At 43.7% G+C, this 18,710-nt stretch overlaps 1 protein-coding gene across 1 annotated transcript in view; it reads left to right on the top strand.

Annotated features, from left to right (window-relative positions):
- Nucleotides 1-18,710, top strand: part of TEC (tec protein tyrosine kinase) — an 82,662-nt gene that overhangs the window by 31,668 nt on the left and 32,284 nt on the right. Inside the window, exons 2-3 of the mRNA XM_015412864.1 lie at nt 202-384; nt 16,767-16,904. Coding sequence (XP_015268350.1) covers nt 202-384; nt 16,767-16,904 — 321 coding nt within the window. The remainder of the gene's footprint in view (nt 1-201; nt 385-16,766; nt 16,905-18,710) is intronic.

The raw sequence follows: 18,710 nt of genomic DNA, 5'->3' as shown, positions 1-18,710 counted from the left end.
ATATGCCATTGCAGACCTCAGCTGAGCAAAGTGTTGACCTTTTTGTCTAATGTTTAACTTCTGTTAATTTCAGAGTTACTGTGTCAGGAATGCAGTTCCCTGGGTTTCATTGTAATTTGCAAAGCTACACTGGCAGCTCACTTTTAACCACCATGTACCCATGACCCAGCAAAACATAACTTATTTGCTTACCCTTTGCAGAATTGGATCTTCAATGGCTGGGGCAAGATTGAGCAAGTGGCTGAAATGAGTATGAACACTATTCTAGAAGAGATTCTGATTAAAAGATCGCAACAGAAGAAGAGGACATCTCCATTAAATTACAAAGAGAGACTTTTCGTGCTTACAAAATCCATGTTAGCGTATTATGAAGGTCGACCAGAGGTAGGAAGCTGAGTTTTATTTCACTGCCCTTTTGGTGGCTCCTTGAGAGAATATTTGCTTTTGTGGTTTTCTTTTGTTGTTCTGCTGAAACAATTTTGTTGTGTTGAACTTTCTTACTGATGGTGGAGATGTTATAATGACTGTATGCCATTGGTGGTGGAGGAGCTGCGGTGGCTCAAGTGGTTAAGACGCTGAACTGCAGGCTGTGGAAGGTCGGTAGTTCGGCAGTTCGAGACCCGAGTGCCGCATGACGGAGTGAGCTCCCGTCTCTGGTTCCAACTCCTGCCAACCTAGCAGTTCGAAAGCAAGAAATTGCAAGTAGATAAATAGGTACCGCTTCGGTGGGAAGGTAACAGCGTTCCGTGCGCCTTGGTGTTTAGTCATGCCAGCCACATGACCACGGAAACGTCTTCGGACAGCACTGGCTCTTTGGCTTGGAAACGGAGATGAGCATCGCAACCCTAGAGTCAGATTTGACTGCCTTTCGAGCAAGGGAAGCCTTTACCTTTAAACCTATGCCATTGGTTCTGGATGGGAGAAACACAAATCTTTATATCAGAAGCTCTCCTCTTTCCTAAAACAAATTGTGTGCATGTGTGTTAAGTGCTGTCAAATTGCTCCTGACTCATGGCGACCTAAGAATTAATGACCTCCCAAACATCTTATTGTTAAGAGCCTGGCCCAGGTCTTGCAAAAAGCCACTTTGGTGTAGTGGTTAAGTGTCCAGACTAATCTGGGAGAACCGGGTTTGATTCCCCACTCCTCCACTTGCACCTGCTGATGTGACCTTGGATCAGTCACAAGCTCTGGCACAGCTGTTCCTGAAAGAGCAGTTTGTGTCAGAGTTCTCTCAGCCCCACCCACCTCACAGGGTGTCTGTTGTGGGGAGGGGAAGGGAAAGGAGGTTGTAAGCCGCTCTGAGACTCCAAGTGAAGGGTGGGGTATAAATCCAATCTCCTCCTCCTCCTCCTCCTCTTCCTCTTCTTCTTTCTTATTCTTCTTTCTTATTCTTTCTTCTTCTTCTTCCTTGATTGAGTCAATCCATCTCATGTTGGGCCTTCCTGGTTCTCTTTTCCTGGTTCTTTCACCTTTTCCTAGCATTCTTGTCTTTTCCAGGGACTCTTGTCTTCTCGTAATGTGACCGAAGTACAATAATGTCACGTGTTGTCATCAATATGACGTTAAAAGAACAGTTTGCAGTACAGCATTTGTAGTAACTGGGCTGCAACTAATTTGCAGAGAAATAAAATGTAGTTTATGTTACATTTGTGTTTCATTTTCCAAAATATGCCAAATGGGGGTTCTTCTCTGATGCATCTGCATGCACGTGCTCGAACACAACCTCGAAATTGCTGTGACAGGCTGTGGTAAACATTATGGGCAATGTTCCCTCTAAGCTATGGAGTCCTGTGAGCAAAAATTCTACTTTGTGAGCTACTGGCATTAAAGTTGTGAGCAAGCCATTTGGCTACTGCATACATTAGTTTGCTCTGGAGCCATCCTTCCTGAGCTAAGACCGAAATGTGTGAGCTGGAGGCTAAAAAACTGTGAGCTAGCTCACACTAACTCAGCTTAGAGGGAACACTGATTACGGGTATCATCACATTTTTTCATATTTCCAGATGTGCATCCTCTGAGAACGAGCAGTAAGGCCGCGCCCCCCCTTCACATTATCTTCATAACATGGGAACTGCTCCTGTCGCACAGCCTTTTCTCATGTTGTTCAAGTAATGTCAGGAGCCCCAAGGCATACATACAGGAGGAATCCACTTTGTGGTCCTCCCCATACCAGTGCTGATCCAGTTTCGGGAGTGGAAAGACTGGTGTGGGAAGGAGCCGCTGCAACCTGGGTTTCTCCCATATAGCCTGGGGCTTCCTGATGTAACCTGAGCAGTGCGGGATGCAGCTGGGCTGGGGCAACTTCATGCTGCAAATGCAGTGTGTGAAGGAACCCTAGGAGCCTTTGGCTGCATTTCTAAGAACACTTTCCTGAGAGTAAGCCCCACTGAATAAAATGAGGCTTGCTTCTGAGTAGACCTGCTTAGGATTACTCCCTCTGGCTGTGGTAACACATACTAAATAATCCACTTGCATTTTCCAACTGGATTTTGCCAGTTCTCACAGTAAAATCCAGTTGGGAAGTGCACTGAAAGTGGATTATGTCGGGTGTGTGACCCTCAGCCTCAGTCTGGGAGCTTTGAGGTAAAGGGAACAGGAGCAGTGAAGCTTGACAAGGGGGAGTGACAGCTCAGACTGAAAGGCTGCCCTCACAGTTCAAGAACACAGAGATGCTAGAGGGCCCCTCAGAAGCGTTTGTGGGGTAGTGATTAGAAATCAGGGCTCTTTTTGTAGGAAAAGCCCAGCAGGAACTAATTAGCATAACAGGCCACACCCAACAGCAAAAATTCATTCGCATATTAGGCCACACCCCTGACAGCACAGCTCATTAGCATATTAGGCCGCACCCCCATGTTACCAGAAGTGTGGTCATCCAGCCACACCCACCTTTTGCTTCTTATTCTGTTTACTTTGTTTGTTGTCAAAACCCAGGGCTTTTTTGTAGCGGGAACTCCTTTGCCTAGAGGGCCAACAATTAAAACTTAATGTATCTAATGTAAAAATACATGTATTTATTAGTGAAGAATTAAAAAACATATAAGGACCCAATATTTTTTTAATTCTTTAATAAATACATGTATTTTTATATTACATACATTAAGTTTTAATTGTTGTCCCTCTACTCTGTTTGACTTAAACTCTTTAGGTTCTCAAACCCCTGCTTGCCATACAACTTGCTGGGTGGCTTTGGGCCAGTCACGCCCTCCCAGCCTAACCCACAAGATTGCCAAGTGGATAAAATGGAGACGGGGAGAACCATGTACCCTTCCCTGAGCTCCTGGGAGGAAAGGTAGCATAAAAATGCTCAAGATAGAGAACTAAAACAGAAGGAGGCCTCCAGTGTGAGATCAATATTAGGAAACGGTTTTGCCTGTTTGAAGGTTCGATACTTCTTTAGAAGCGATCATCTTGATTAAAGGTATACACGGGGGTGACATCAATGATTCAGTGCTTTATGATGAGAAAATGGGCTAATTGGAAGAAGAGTCCGTTGTGTGGGGCAGAGAGGAGGCTTCTTATTTTTGGTTGTGTTGTTTCGTGTTGTGAAACTGCTGCAAATGTGAGCTGGAATGCCGTTGTGTGCTTTCGCTGTGGGATTGTGCTGGGGAAGTAAATGGCTGCTTAAGATCTCACAGGGTTCTCTGGGGTCACGGTTCCAAGTGGTGTAATGGGCTAGAGTCCCAAGGTCAAGAGACTGGGAGCCATGAGGCAAGTAGGGGTTAGACACAAGTCCCCAGAGGAAGCAGGTGGCTGCTTGCCATGGGTAAGGAACATAATCAGATGTAGAAAAATAGCCAAGAGAAGAGCAATCTGATTGAAGCTTCAGTTGGTAGGCTTTGTTTGGAGGAATCCCCGAGTCTAATACTTTATAGATCCAGATGGAGTGGAAGCCACATGAGCTCCCTGGGTTACCTGCGTAGGTGCCGAATCTACTAGTTGGGCTTGTGTTGTTGTCCAGCTGGCATCTCTAAGAAGAACACGTCTTTAATTCTTTTTGCATACGTAGAGGCACAGGAAGACAGACCTGAAACAAGGGGCAATTTCTCACTAGAGCTGCCTTGCAGCGCAGCACCGTTTGCCCCAACACAAACATGTCAATTTCACACCCGGGGCTGCGGGGCTGCATTTGACCCGCGGCTTCGCCCGATTTCCTCCGCAGTTTCATGATCCTCAAAAACCAGGATCATGAAACTGCGGAGGAAATCGGGCGAAGCCACAAGTCAAAATGCAGCCCCGGAGCTTCGGGTGTGAAATTGACATGTTTGTGTCGGGGCAAACGGCGGCTGTGCTGCGAGGCAGCTCTAGTGAGAAATCGCCCCAGGAGTCTCAATTCAAAAATCCTGAGGTCTTACTAAAACCCTCCTAATTCCAAAGCTGTTTTGAATTGTAGTTGGAAGAATGACATGGAGTTTCTTTTTAAAAATTTTTACCAGAGCAGCTCATCTGATTTTGCCATGATTTATCGCACCGGTAAAGAAGATGGAGAATCCTATAGAAATTAATCTTTTCACAGTATACGTGGTAATACTGTGAAGGTGATCATTTGTATTTTGTTTTCTGAATTGTTACTAATTATTATTAAGAAAAGGTATAAGAGTTCACTGTATTTTGCTCTGGCTACTGCATGATGGTCGAAGGACTGAGTAGCCCAAAGATTTTAAGTTCACTGATTTTACCCTTGGGCTCCAGAATGGATTAGAAATGTCCCAATCCAGTAAGGGAGATATGTGCACAAAATCATTTTCTGTGCATAAAGCCTCGAAGACAACCCAGAAACCACAACTGGTCCAGAATGCAGCAGCCTGACTATTGTCAAGGGCTGGCTGGTGGGAACAAGTGTCGCCCATTTTGGAACAGCTCCATTGGCTGCCAGTCTGTTTCTGAATTCAATTCAGTCCATCTTTTGGCTATCCGACCACTTAGCGTGGCCCATCTGGTACTGACCAGAGCCTGGGTCTTTTCAGTCGTGGCTCTGGCTTTGTGGAATTGGCCACCTGAAGAGGTGAGGTGAGCCCATTCCTAGGAGGCCTTCAGGAGGTGTTGCCTGGCCTGCCTGTTTGACAGGGGTTTTGTGGGAGTCTGAATTGGCAGCCATCTTTTAAGGGGCGGAGGGGGGGGAGATTTGAGGTTTGCTTTTAAACTGAAAATGTTTTTGACTATTATCGTAAGCTGCCTTGAACCATGAGGAAAGGTGGAAGATACATGTTTTAATAAATAAATATAAAAACATTCATCTGGGTTCCATTCAACTGGGTGAAGGTGTCACCCCTATCCAAGACCACCGGTTCAAGAGCCCAACGACATGATATACTTTTCTTGTGTACATCCATGGGTCTCGTCCACAGATATGGTCTGGGGGTTTTGTGTTCAGAACTTCATTCCCAGGTATATGGGGATCCACTTTGGATGAAGACCATGCAGTACCTACCCCACACCCCATTTCCCCCCAGCCTGAAACACCTGTGTGCCTCGTAATCAAGTTCCAAGCGCTGAATTCCCAAACTGTATCTGTTGACTGTATGTATCTGGGGTGGCAGCCCTACAGAGGTTGCACAAAATGACTGACCTTACCTAGGGGCCTGGCATCCCAGGAGAGGCTAAAGAGGTCAGGGGAAGCCTTCAGTCACTGCCTGGCCACCTACTGGTCAGTAGCTGTGGCTGAAAGGCAACTGATTCTGGTGGAAGCACACAGGAAGCAGGATGTAGCCCAGGCTAGGGGAACTACCTGTGCTCAGGTTACAGTTTCAGGCCTATCTGAGGGGGGGGCATGGCTGTGCTGTCAACAGAGGGCATTAACGGGTTGTGAGGAAGCAGCCTGGAATGAACAGGGCTATGCAACAGAGCAGCACCAGGCTATAAACCCTTGGTTTATAATCCTTAATAATTAATATTAATCCTTAATATTAATCCTTAATATTAATCCTTAATAATCCTCCCATGTGGGAGGAGACAGCTAGGGGATGGAACTGTAGAAAAGGGGAAGAGAGTCAGAACAGTGGGAAAGTAGTGGAGAAATGAGGCAGAAGTGCAGTACTTGAGAAGAGAACCTAGGATGGTTGGTGTAGAGCCTGAGTGAAAGAAACTAGGGGTGTGCAAAAAAAATTCAGGGCTTTTTTTCCTGATTCAGATCTATTCCCGAATAGCAGTATTGGTATTGTACTGGTATTTGGGTAAATATTTGGGAATTTTGAATTTATTCGGCTCCATTATACCCTATGGGGACTGTCCCCATAGGGTATAATGGAGAATTTCAACTCAGCAATTTCAGAAGGCATTTCAACCTTAAGTGTGTTCAGTTCACTTGTCGAGTTGTGCTGCCACAGCACTGAAGTGCTATTTTGGGCTAGCATGATAACGCTCAATTTGGGATGATTTAAAAAAAAAAAAGTTTGAGGAAGACCGTGCAGCAAAAAAGGGTGTGAGGGGGGGAAGTGGCACTATTGGAAGTGCTGCAGGCATTTTAAACAGCAGACTACAGCGATCCGGAAGCGCAGAGAAGAGGTGAAAACAGAATGAAGCAGTTTACCTCAAAAAACTGTTCAACCCCACTTTGCTACCCGGACACAAGTGGCTTTGTATGAAAAGGTAAATAAAATCGGCTGGCAGCCAGTTGCTAAAATAATTGTGTCTGAAATGACACAAAAAATCCGCTAGGAACTGGCTACTAAAACGGATTACAAAGTCTGAAAGAGGCCTTAGAAAAGTTGCTAACTTTCCATTTGCTGGGAGGTTTTGGTGGGCAAGATCTATTAAACATGCAGTCCCACACTTGCATCCTGAAGTGGTTCCAATTTGGCTGAATTGTACTTCAGTTTTCTACAGAACATTTGAGTCTGCCCAAAGGTTGAATTTGCTGCTTAACCAAAATGACTACTGCTTTTCCTGTGGTTTGTCAGAAATTATAATTTTATGTGAGATCCAGGGAACGGTGGAAGTCCCACCATCTGGGAGCATGCAGAGTGCTTCCCAGCCCACATAGCTGGCTGAAAATCTCTGAGATTTAAATCTTTGTATATCGAAGACTTTCCAAAGACACTTATGTATTGAAGACTTACAGAGAGACAAAAACTCTTATAAAAATCAAAGACTTGAGTGTAATGGTCCTTAAACTTCCAACTAGTTGTTTTGTACTTTAAAGGGTTTGGGGGGTGGATACCCATAATAAGGAAACTATCTGGTATGTGTAATGTAGGTGGCGTTTCAGCAACACAGGCTTATAGTAATAAATAAATGAATAATAATAAATAAAATTTAAACATAATTAAAAGATACTATATTAAGGAAAAATCACCCCTCTACGGTTTCAATCAATGACCAACGGCAATTTTGGAGGGCCGATTTAATCAGACTCCATCGGTCTGTGTATTTGTGGCACCCATGAATTTGAGGATTTACCTCACTATATCTTCTTTTGCCCACTGTATTCTAGCCCGAGGGCTAAATTTTTAGCAGGTATTCTATCTGGTCTTAGTGCTTACCCAGTTGAGGATAAAATTTCATTTTTGTTATCAGTCCTTTGATGACTTTGGCAACGTGAGCTTCTTCCAAATTGCAGAAGAAGCAGGGAGTTAATCCATGCTCCAGTCACAAGGGACTAAATGCACTGGAAAGATAATTCAAGGCAGGGTACCCATGAATGTCCTGAGTATCAGTTTAATGAACTGAGGTTCCTGGCCATCCACACCTAGGAATGGTCTGGCAGGAAAGGAGACTTTGCTAGCAACCTTAACATTTATATAGTTAGCATAACACTTACGTAGCAGAGACTTCTCGCTTGCCTAGAAAACTTGGACAGAGGCCGCTGCAGAGCATGCGCAGAAGCGCGAAGTGGTCCGGGCCTAAAGAGTTACGTCTGCCGGAAAGGACGGAAGTGCAAAAAAAAGACCAGTGCCGAAAGAAGGGCCGCCAGGACTGTCCCCTCGCAAAAGAAAGATCTGCTACAGAAGAAAGGGTGCCTGGTAAGGCTTCTCACCTCCCTACCTACATGTGGCCCAAGATTAGGACTGTGTTAATTAATTAGAATTGTAAGCCACTCAGAGCCCCTGGGGGCGGGGTGAGCAGGATAGGAAATCGAATGAAATAAAATAAATAAAAATAAAATAAATGTCAGATGTTTGAGAGCCGCAAGACATGAACAAATAGCACATACGTTTTTTGTTGGAAAATATGCAAATTTGCTTTTTATTAAAATTTAAGGAGACTGCCAAAAATAAAAACAAAAGGGGTAGGTAAAACCAGATATTGATAATAATATTAATTAGTCTGTTAATGATTTTTATTTGTATAAGAGAGAGAGAAAGAGAGAGAGAAACAAAGAAAGCAAATAGATGGCGGGAGGGGGAGGAAGGAAGAGAGAAAGGAAGGAAGGGAGAAAGAGAGAGAGAAAGGTGGAAAGAAAGCAAAAAGATGGGGGCGGGAGGGAGGAAGGGGGAAAGAGAGAGAGAGGTGGAAAGAAAGCAAATGAGGGGAGGGAGGGAGGGAGAGGTGGAAACAAAGCAACTTTAACTTTAAATGTGTTCTCCACACTGCCCCCCCCAGCCCCCATACCAGCTGGCTTGGTTTGGAGAAGGGATTTAAAAAGACAAATGCCTTCTGGCGGAGGAGGGGGAAGGCTTTGAGAATGCATTTAAAGTTAAAGTTGCTTTCTTTCTCTGCTCCCCCACCTCAATCCTACCCAGGGAGGAGAACCCTGGCTGGGGAAGGGAAGACTGATCGGGGTGGCATGCCCCTCCAGGAGCCACACAATATGTGTGAAGCAGCCGCATGCGGCTCCCGAGCCATAATTTGGACACCCCTGGTATATAGGATATCATGGAGGAGCAGACACAATTGGAGTAGACAAATGGAACAGAATTCTGTTTGCTTATGCAGTTACATTATCTCATGTGGAGTGTGTTTTCAACCTGAAAATGGTTAGTACCGAAAGACCAGAGCAGCATTAATGTGATAGCTTAGAGCTTGAGGTGACTGCTATTTTTAGGTGCACACAGCAAAGAACCAGGAAATTGAAACACACTTTTCATTAGTGGTGTAACTTGTTAAGAAAAGGACATCCTACACAAAATGTTAATCAGTATTTTGTTTGACAGACAACTAGTAATTCTGCCTTGCAAGCATATATTTTCTCAAGAAATAGAGCTTTAAATTGTGACACTCAAACCCACTCCATATTGTTATTGTTTATGGGCACATAAAATCAGATAATCAGAAATAGATTTTGCATATTTTAGACAGGAAATGTTGACTTGGGGAATTAATGTTGTCTCAAAAATTGCTGCTTGTGAGTCCATTGCGGCTCTATAAAAATGATGATGTTTTGCAAATGTTACCTCAGCACAGCAAATGTTCTGGAAATTTTAATAATAACATATAATAACAATTTGGTTTTACGCAGCTAAGGACAATTGCTTTTTTCTTTTTTGTGGATTCTACTACTTAGTACCTTTTGTGGTTTGTTACAGACATCTTTTGTCTTTTTCACTTTTTTTCCTCTGGAAATTTTAATGCCATGAAAAACTGGGGTGGGGAGCATTTTCTTCTATGAAAAATTGGAAATTGAAGGAGGGCCAGCAGTATTTACTTTCTTATCCTATTTACTGCTTTAAGAACATAAAATACATTATGCATGACTTAGCATTTAAAAATGCTTTATTTGGCATGTTTTTGAGAAGTAACAGTATAAACAACTTCAGAGAATGGGAGAGAGCACTGCAGACTGCTGTACGCCACATGTGTCTTTGTTTTTGCCATCTGAGTCTTTCAGTGCAGTCCTAAGAACACTTTCCTAGGAGTAAGTCCTATTGAGTAGACCTGAATAGGATTCTAAGCTGACCTGTTAAAATGGCACTGTTGATCACCTACAAGTAGTCTTTTGTATTTTGCCCTCCCTCTGACTTTGCTCTCCAGCAATGCACAACATTTATTTATGTATTTATTAAAGACGTTGAAATCCTACCATCCCCCCCCCAAAACCCACTCAAGTCTGGTTACAGTGATTTTTAAAATACACCAGAATAAAACACACAATGCCTACATAGAATATTGATTTTTTAAAACTTCAGATGACCAGGAAACCTTTATCTATCAGACGGCTTCTTGTTCCCTGTAGCAAGGCATCTGAGGGCCAAACTACACAATGCATTTTTTTAAGAAAACAGGTGCGTTCATAGGGTTTCCAGACCTCTTCTTTCAACTCTAAGGAGCCTTTGGGGGTGGGACATGGGAAAGGGAAGTATCAGTCACTGTTGTGATGCCACTTCAAGGTTTTATCCAGAAATGAAATCACAATGCAGTAGGAATTCCTCGAGATGGTGTAGTAAAACCATAGAGTCGTGGGGACTTCCTAGATCACCATGACATCACTTCCAGGTAAAACAGGAAGTGACATTGTAACATCAATTAATGTTGCTCCCCCATTTTTCCCCCTGCTGCTCTGTTGAGTGAATGTGGGGGACATGGAAGCATCAGTGGGAGGACTCCTGCCACAAGAAGCTAAGTGGCAACCTGAGGTCCAGATCTGTATCTCTTTCCCCACAGCCATATAGCAACTGCAGGGAATGTTGTTTTAAAAGTCTCCAGGGTCCCAATTTGGTTTAGAAATGCAGTATAGGAAGAGGAGGGGCTCCTGCTTCCCCCCCCCACTGTTTTCCGAAACTAAAATGGCCCTGATAAGAGTTATTTTCACCACTTTGGAGTTGAACGTGCAATATGAACCTGCTTCATTGAAAAAAAAAAATTATGTAGTTTAGCCCTATGTTCCATTCTTTTAAAGAGAGACCTGAAAAGTTGGCTTCAGCAGCAGATTCAAGGTAATGGCTTCACCACATTAATTCCACGATGGTGATGTTCTGTGTCCATCTTCTGTAGGGCTCCCAAGTCATTGCAGTCGCTGCAGCGGGGGACTCCCGGGTGGCGACTGGAGCGCGCGCGAACGTGCCACACGCACGGTACCCGGAAGTGACGTTAGGACGCCGGGCATGCTGGGGGCGGGGCCACGACCCTCGGAGGGAATACCATAGAGTTTTCCCTCCGATGGTCGTGGCCCCGCCCCCAGCATGCGCCCGCTTGCGGGGAGGGCGGGGTAAAAATACCTAAAATAAATAAATAAATAAATATCCTAACGTCACTTCCTGGTGACACACACTTCGGGGCGGGGTTCCCCCCCGGGGCCCGATCCACCTGTTTTGAGTTTAAAGTAAAGTACAGAATTCCATCTCACAGAAGATTAGGGCTGCCAAGTCCCCCCAGGGGGCGGGGAAAACCCCGCCCCAGAGGCTCATTCCACAAACTCCTTTCATGCTAGGAGCAGAGATGCAGTTTGTATTTTAGTATATTTAAGAGCATAATCTTGAATATATTCACCAGAATTGTGATAATCTAATGCTTTGCTGCACATAAAAATCTTAATAACGCAACATTCTTAGAAAACAAGTTGAGTGACTAAAACCTCAGTTAAACTCATCTTTAAAATTACTGAAATAAAGTTCTGGGATGGGGAACATTATTTTACTTGCAAATTTTTCAGGTTTTCTTTCTGGGTCTTCCCATCTCTAGAAGGTTAATTTTTCTGAATAACTCAGGCATGAAATTAACCACTTGTCTTCTCACATAGACCAAGTAGAAATCATACACCATCCTCAGTATTTGTGCTTGGATTCACAAATAAACCACAAATAATGAATAACTAAGGAACTGGGAACCAACTTCAGCTTCCTCCTAATCTATCACAATTGACCCAGAGCTTCTCTTTTGCAGCAGCTCCTGACCATGTTATGTTTTTTTTGTTTGTCAGAATATGATGGATCAACTTTCCATACATAATAGTTTATGACCAGGAATTTTCTGCAAATGGTGATGTGTGCGCCGTTTCTTTTCTCCTGTCGTGACTAAACCCGCTAGCTTGTGATCTACTCTTATTTCTCTTTGTTTAGTGTATCCTAATTACCCTGCAGCTCAATTTAGGAGCCCAGTTTAAAAATAGATACTGTGTGAGCGTAAAGTCCCCTTTGAGTGAGTGATTTTACCTCAGCCAATGTCACGTGCAAATCAGGCCCGAGTCAGTTACCGTAAAGAGAACTGTGAAGGTCTTGAGACAACTACCTTCATGAACGAAGAAGCTGTTCATAAATAAAAGGGAAGGAGACTGGAATTATATAATGTCTAGTTTATTCTAGGCTGATCGTGTTTACTCAGTAATGAAGGAAGGCCTGTCATTCAATACATAGGCCCAAACCAGAAGAGTTCCGTATATGAACACATGAAGCTGCTGTATACTGAATCAAACCATTGGTGTGTAAAGTTCAGCATTGTTTACTGTGACCGGCAGAGTCATGGCTTTCCTCTGTGTGCGTGTGCGTGCGTTGCTTGAAAATACGTAACTTACAGAAGAGCTTGTAGCTTCACTCTCATGTGTAGTCTGATTCCCCTATAACAGGGGTGGCCAAACTGCGGCTCGGGAGCCACATGCATATTGTGCAGTTTTCATGCATATTGTGCAGTTCCTGGCAGGGAGGCGGGGGAAGCAAAGGGGAGGCATACTTTTCCTTCCTTTCTTCCTTCCCCCTACCTCCCCCATCCACTTGCTTTCTTTGTTTCTCTGTTTCTCTTTCTTTCCACCTCTTTCATTCTTTCCACCTCTCTCTCTCTCTCTCTCTCTCTCTCTCTCTCTCTCTCTCTCTCGCTCTCTCTCTGACAAATATCATTAGCAAACAAATAAAGTTCATTGGAAAAATAAATATCATTATCACTATCTGTTTTTACCCCTTTTGTTTTTATTTTGCCAGTCTCATTTAAGGTTAATAAAAACCAAATTTGCATATTTTAAAATAAAAACGTGTGTATAATATTTGTTCATGACTTGTGGCTCTCAAATATCTGATGTTTAGTTTTGGCTGAGCTCTGGAGGGGTGGAGCCTCAGCAAGCCCTGGCTCAAATTAAACCTTGTGTTAGAGGTGAGCAGGAGGAGATACGGAGACCACCAGATTCGGCTGTAAAGCCTTCCTTCTGAAAACTATTAAATAGAATTAATTTGGGCAAAAATGATTTTTTTTTCTTTTGCCTTTGTTTCTTCGTGTATTGGAGTGCGTATACACTAATAGTTTTGTGGGCTTATTTGCAAGGATTGAAGTAACTGGTATCCTGAAAGGCTGGAATCAAAATATTGCCCAGGTACAAGCTGCAGTCATCTTGACCTAGGTTTTGTGCATTTTTGTGCCTTCCTCCGGCAGCCCAAGCAAAATGAGCTTGTTCAGGCTCTAGACGCCTCTTGCCAGAAGCCAGGAATGTCTGTATGCTTTGTAAAAACACTGTACAGTATGTTGCCGTATCCCCACTGCAAACAAGACACACATTTTTCTAATGATTTGACATGGTCTAACCACAGCATGCTGAACTTGCTTTCTGCTGCTAACTTGGTGCTTTTTAATTCCTGTGCATTATGACATGTTGCTTGTCATCAACCAAAACCACAGAAGTTTATGTTTGGCTTCCTAGAGACATATGCAAAGCTGCTTTAGTAAATTCTGACCGAACAATTAGCAGAAAATTTGTCAGTAAACTTCAGAGCTAGTTTCAGTAGTTCAGTGGAGCTTCATTGTTTTGGGTGACACAAATGCATTGTAAACATGGCAATGTAATTAAACCAGATTTATAACTATTTTGTATTTCCAGTACCGGTACAAAGCAGATGATATGTGCTCATTGGCATCCGCTAATATTTTCAAAACACCACGCCAGCCTTGAAGTAACAATACTTGTTGAGAGTTGCATCGAACCACTTCTTCCAGGTTCAGCAATCCTTTATGTTGTGTAGTGGGTTAGACGCATGTAGAAACCACAGAGACGGATGTAGTGATCAGCATGGTTTACTGGTACACAACTAGAACACAGAACACCGGCCGGTTGGCCAACTATATACAGTACCTGGGAATACCCCTAGATCCTATTGGTGGGTTTAAACCTCCCGCCAAAGTCCCTATTGGTTCCCCAAGGAAAATCCAGGAGCCTAGTCCGTATTGTTCCTAGTGAGTTAAGCTCGGCAGTAAATCGCTGGTGCTTAGTGGCGGTCAGCGGACATAACACTTTACTAAAACTATGAGCCTGTTACACAAGTTCCATTCCTTGAGTGCTTAATTCCTAGTACAGCACTATAAGATACATTTTCCTTTGGATGACAGGGCACTAGAGCCTTACAGTGTAATACTTGTTTATTTCAGAACTATTCAAGACAACAGTTTTTGAGCAAACAGAATTCCAGGGCTTTTTTTTTTTTTTTAAGGGGTGCCGGAACTCTCAAGAGGGAAATGAAAATTTCAAGCTGTATACTGAAAGCTCATGAACTTTTAAACATTTTTAAAAGAATTTTGTCAAAGAGGTTCTGGAACTCTGTTCCGGCGCATTCCCCCAGAAAAAAAGCCCTGCAGAATTCTAAATCAGACTGCTCAACTGCTAGTCCTGCATCAGGTTCCCAAATAAAGCATCTGCGTCCTAGGGTGCTTTACCCTCAGCCATGTCATCTCTGTTTCTGTTTGTAATTGGGCCCCCTTTTACATTACAAAGCCCTTGTGCTTGTTGAGTGATGACAGGATGACTTTCAGTCAGGTGTTCCATGAGACTTATACAAGCCCTTTTCTCCTTGGGACCAGAGTTTACTGCACTGCTTTCTCCCCTTTAAAGCATCCTATGGAACGGCTATTGGCTTTGCTTGCAAAATCATGAATTTCACAGCAAAACCAGTAGTGGCTGTATAGGATGCTTTAAGGAAGAGAAAACACATACAGGAGAAGGCATCCATCACTTCTGCCTGTGTGCCCAGGTCACAAGGAGAAAAAAGGTGAACTTGAGTCTGAGAGGCCCAATGCTCCCATTGAACGTCTGATTTAAACTCCTCCTCTCATTACACAACACGTATGAGAACTTTGGGTTTTCTTGTTCTTGTTTTTAATTCTTTATTAATTATTAAGTTCACAAAAAAAAGAGCAATCTAAAAGTAAAACTATTATAACAGTATCGACTGGTAGATAATCCCAGAAAACCTAGGCTAAACCTACATTTTCATATAATTTTCATACACCCACATAACAACTCATATTGATACATGTTTACAATAACCTTACAATTTTAATCAGATTCTATAATCATTTCTACACAGAAAAACTTCATTCTGTCTCAGAAACCCAATAACTGGCTTCCGGCTTCCATTATAATCACAGGGTGAAAAAGACAACTGGGAACCATCAATGAAAGAATTGTTTACTGTTTTCCCCATGATATCCCAAGGTTTGCCAAACCAGGCATCTGTGGAATGCCCGTTTGGGTTTTTCCAATTGGCTGCAATCACCTGTTGTGCAGCTGCAATCCATTTAATAATCCGGCCATAAATCAAAAATAAAAAGCTCTGGAGACATAGTGGGGGCATTTTAGCTGGCTTAAACTGCAGTTTGATCCGTAAGAAACGCGATCACACTCATCTCCTGACTGCGCAGCACATCGCAATATGCCTGTCTACACTTCAAGCGCTCAGCAGAGCACATCGGCGAGTTTTTTTTATGTTTACGCAGTTTGCGCGTACGCATAGGCAGGCTTCCTTATAATGAAGCCGATTGGCTGCCGCTCGGCCACGTGCTCTTGGGGTGCATGCGCGTATTGTTTTATTTATTTTTTGACAGGGCAAATGGAGCTGTGAAGGAGGGAGGGGGGTGAAGAGCGCGGGCAAGCGAGGCTGAGCAGGCAGTCTCCCGGGGAGGGTCCTAGCGCTGCCGGCTCCTGCAGGGGAGGCGGGGCAGAGATCCTTGCACGTGCATCACCTCCTCCCGCCCCTCCTCCCTCTTATTTTATTTTTTGCACGCGCGAGTCAGGCCCGCTGCCGGCCGGCCGTTGATGAAGTCCCCTCCTTCACCGCTGCCCCGTCTGGGGCTGGCGCTGCATGTGTGTGACCCGTTTTGGCTGGGGATAGTGCCCAGGAGGAGAGTTAGCAGCAGCTGAGGAGGAGGAAGAGGAAGAGGAGGAGGAGGAGGGGACGGTGGAGTCATAGAAAACACTCTGCAGCCGCAGCCAGAGCAAAAGCGGCCGCAGCAACAGCAGCGGCGGGCAGGGGAGGAGGAGGAGAAGAGGCGGCTTTGCACAGGCGCAGAACAACTTTTTAAAAAAATTAACGACTGGGCAAAGCTTTGCCCAAGCGCACATTGCCTACTAAAAAAAAATGGCGGGTAAAAAGCGGAAGCCTCGGGCTTCTGAATGGAAGTGGCTCTACAATGGTGGAGAGCGATCAGATGGGGGTAAAGCGGTTACAACTGGTGCACTCAGGATACCACCAATTATGGAACTGGTGGCAGAATACACCGGTTTAAAGCTCTTTGCAACGGTTAGGGACGGAAGGCAGATGTTCTACGTGTGAACGCCGGTAAGTACACCAATTCCAACCGGCACCTATACCGTTGTAAATGCCCCGTCTGAACGCACCCAGTGAGAGAAATGTCTGTCATTTGTGAGATCTTATCAGCCACTATGTCCCAAAAGGAACGAGAACTTTGTAACATACAAACACACTACACAACCCATCCTGTAGATAAACTGTCCATTCATGAAAATATCTCTAGATGTTAACTTTCCACTAAAGAAATATCAGACAGTCATCCCAGATTATTAGCAAGAAACCACATGTCAGCCAAGCAACCAGGATCTGACAACTGGAACAATACTAAGAACATATTGGAGTTATTTCATATATAATGTTCTCATCATTTGTTCATCTGTGTTCCACTAGAGAACTACTGTGCCACAGCAGATAAGAGGCTGTGCTATAAACCAGGAAGTCTTTATGTCATATTTCACCACAGTCATGAAGCAGCCTTCAGCAAGACACTACCCTTACATCAGCTACATCACGCTTTCTAATAATAAAGTAACAAATCCCTTTATGATCAGGGAAGCAATAAAACCTGGCCAACCACAGACAAAGTAGGGGCTTCCACATACTTGGAGGACCTCTGCAGGTATGCAGAAACATGCAACTTTGTAAACTAACCAAAAAGAAAAGGGGAGAAAAAGCCTCAGTGACCTGCTGAGGACTGAATGTGCTCCAGGAGGCATGGATGGAATGTGGAGAGCAGGCGTGAAGCTGGTAAAGGAGTACAAAAGGCAGTTGAGGGAAAATTCATGTGCTCAAGTCCCAAGGGGTGTATGGAGACTTAGAGGGAGGGAATTATGATGGAATTTCCACACATACCTCTCGATTCCTTATGAGTTGCCAGTTTGTAGGGATAATAATACTGATTTACCTGTCGATTACGAAGGTAATGAATATGAAATGCTTCTAATGCTCTAAATTGCTGTATAAATATGCCCTTTTGTAGATTTCTTTCTCTGGATTTCAAGGCAAAGTGTGGCAAAGTGTGGTGTAGCTGTCCTAAACAAATGTTCTTCAAAGTAAGTTACATCACAACCAACAGGGTTCAAAAAGAATATGTTCAAGGGCTGATATGACTGCTTTTCATATTTCTAAACAGTTAAACCAGGAACTTTATTAGTGGGCTAATCAGTACAGTACAGTTTTATTATTACGATCCAAGATCAGATGGTACATTAGTAATAATTACTTTAACACGACTAAGCAATAAAAGGGCTAGTAAGTACCATGCTGAAGGACTCTGGTGCTCAATATGTTGTCGAAGGCTTTCATTAGATTTTCCGGGTAGATTTTCCGGGTTGTATGGTCATGGCATTGTAGAACCTGACATTTCGCCAGTAACTGTGACTGGCATCCTCAGAGGTATAACACAGAAAGATGGAGTACTCTCTGTGTCAAGGTGAGAAGAAAATGGTAGGCGGGTAATTTATATCAACTCCAGAAGGTAGGGTAGGGCTGAGTCATTATCTTGCAGGAGTTCGCCAGGCTATGAACATGCTAATGGAGGAGCTTTCCTGAGGAGGTTCTTTTGTATATGGATTGTTTCCTGAGGAGGTTTCCTGTTTCCTGAGGAGGTTCTTTTGTATGTGGATTGGCTGTTGAAACTCTAATCTTATCTGTAGTGCTATTGTCACAATTTTGTGTTTTTCAGGACAGGAAGCCATGCCCTATTTATTTTTAAACTCTCTTCTTTCCTTGTTAAATTTTGTTTATGTTTATGAATTTCAATGGCTTCCCTGTGTAATCTGACATGGTTATTGGAAGTGTTGTCCAGCCTTGGAACAAAATACTGTGTCCTGTTTGAGTTAGGCTAAGTTCAGCCACTGCTGATTTTTCAGGTTGGCCAAGTTCTTTTATTCTTGTCTGAATGCTACGCTGTGTGGTCCCGATATAAACTGTGTGGTCCCGATGTAAACTCTGGCGCTGTTTGGAGTATGTGCAAAGGGCACCTTCTAGGAGCTTTATGCCACTATTCTGCTCATTCAGTTTCTTCTTCATGGTGGTTGTGTTTAGACAGAGTAGTATCCACATGAATATTGTGCATTATCAGAGCTATTTTTGGGCAGGAACGCACAGGAACAGAGTTCCGGCTGGCTCCCAAGTTGGCCATGCCCAGCAGGAACTCATTAGCATAATAGGCCACACCCAACAGCAGAAACTCATTAGGATTGGCTACAAATAGGGGTGTGTGGCCTAACATGCAAAAAGCCCTGGGTTTTGGCAACAAACAAGATAAAGAGAATAAGAAGCAAAAGGTAGGTGTGGCTGGATGACCACGCTTCTGGTAACATGGGGTGTGGC

Source organism: Gekko japonicus, unplaced genomic scaffold, assembly GCF_001447785.1.
Source record: "Gekko japonicus isolate JY-2015 unplaced genomic scaffold, Gekko_japonicus_V1.1 scaffold1332, whole genome shotgun sequence".
In the NCBI taxonomy this organism is placed as follows: domain Eukaryota; kingdom Metazoa; phylum Chordata; class Lepidosauria; order Squamata; family Gekkonidae; genus Gekko; species Gekko japonicus.
This window is presented reverse-complemented; position numbering and strand designations above follow the sequence as displayed.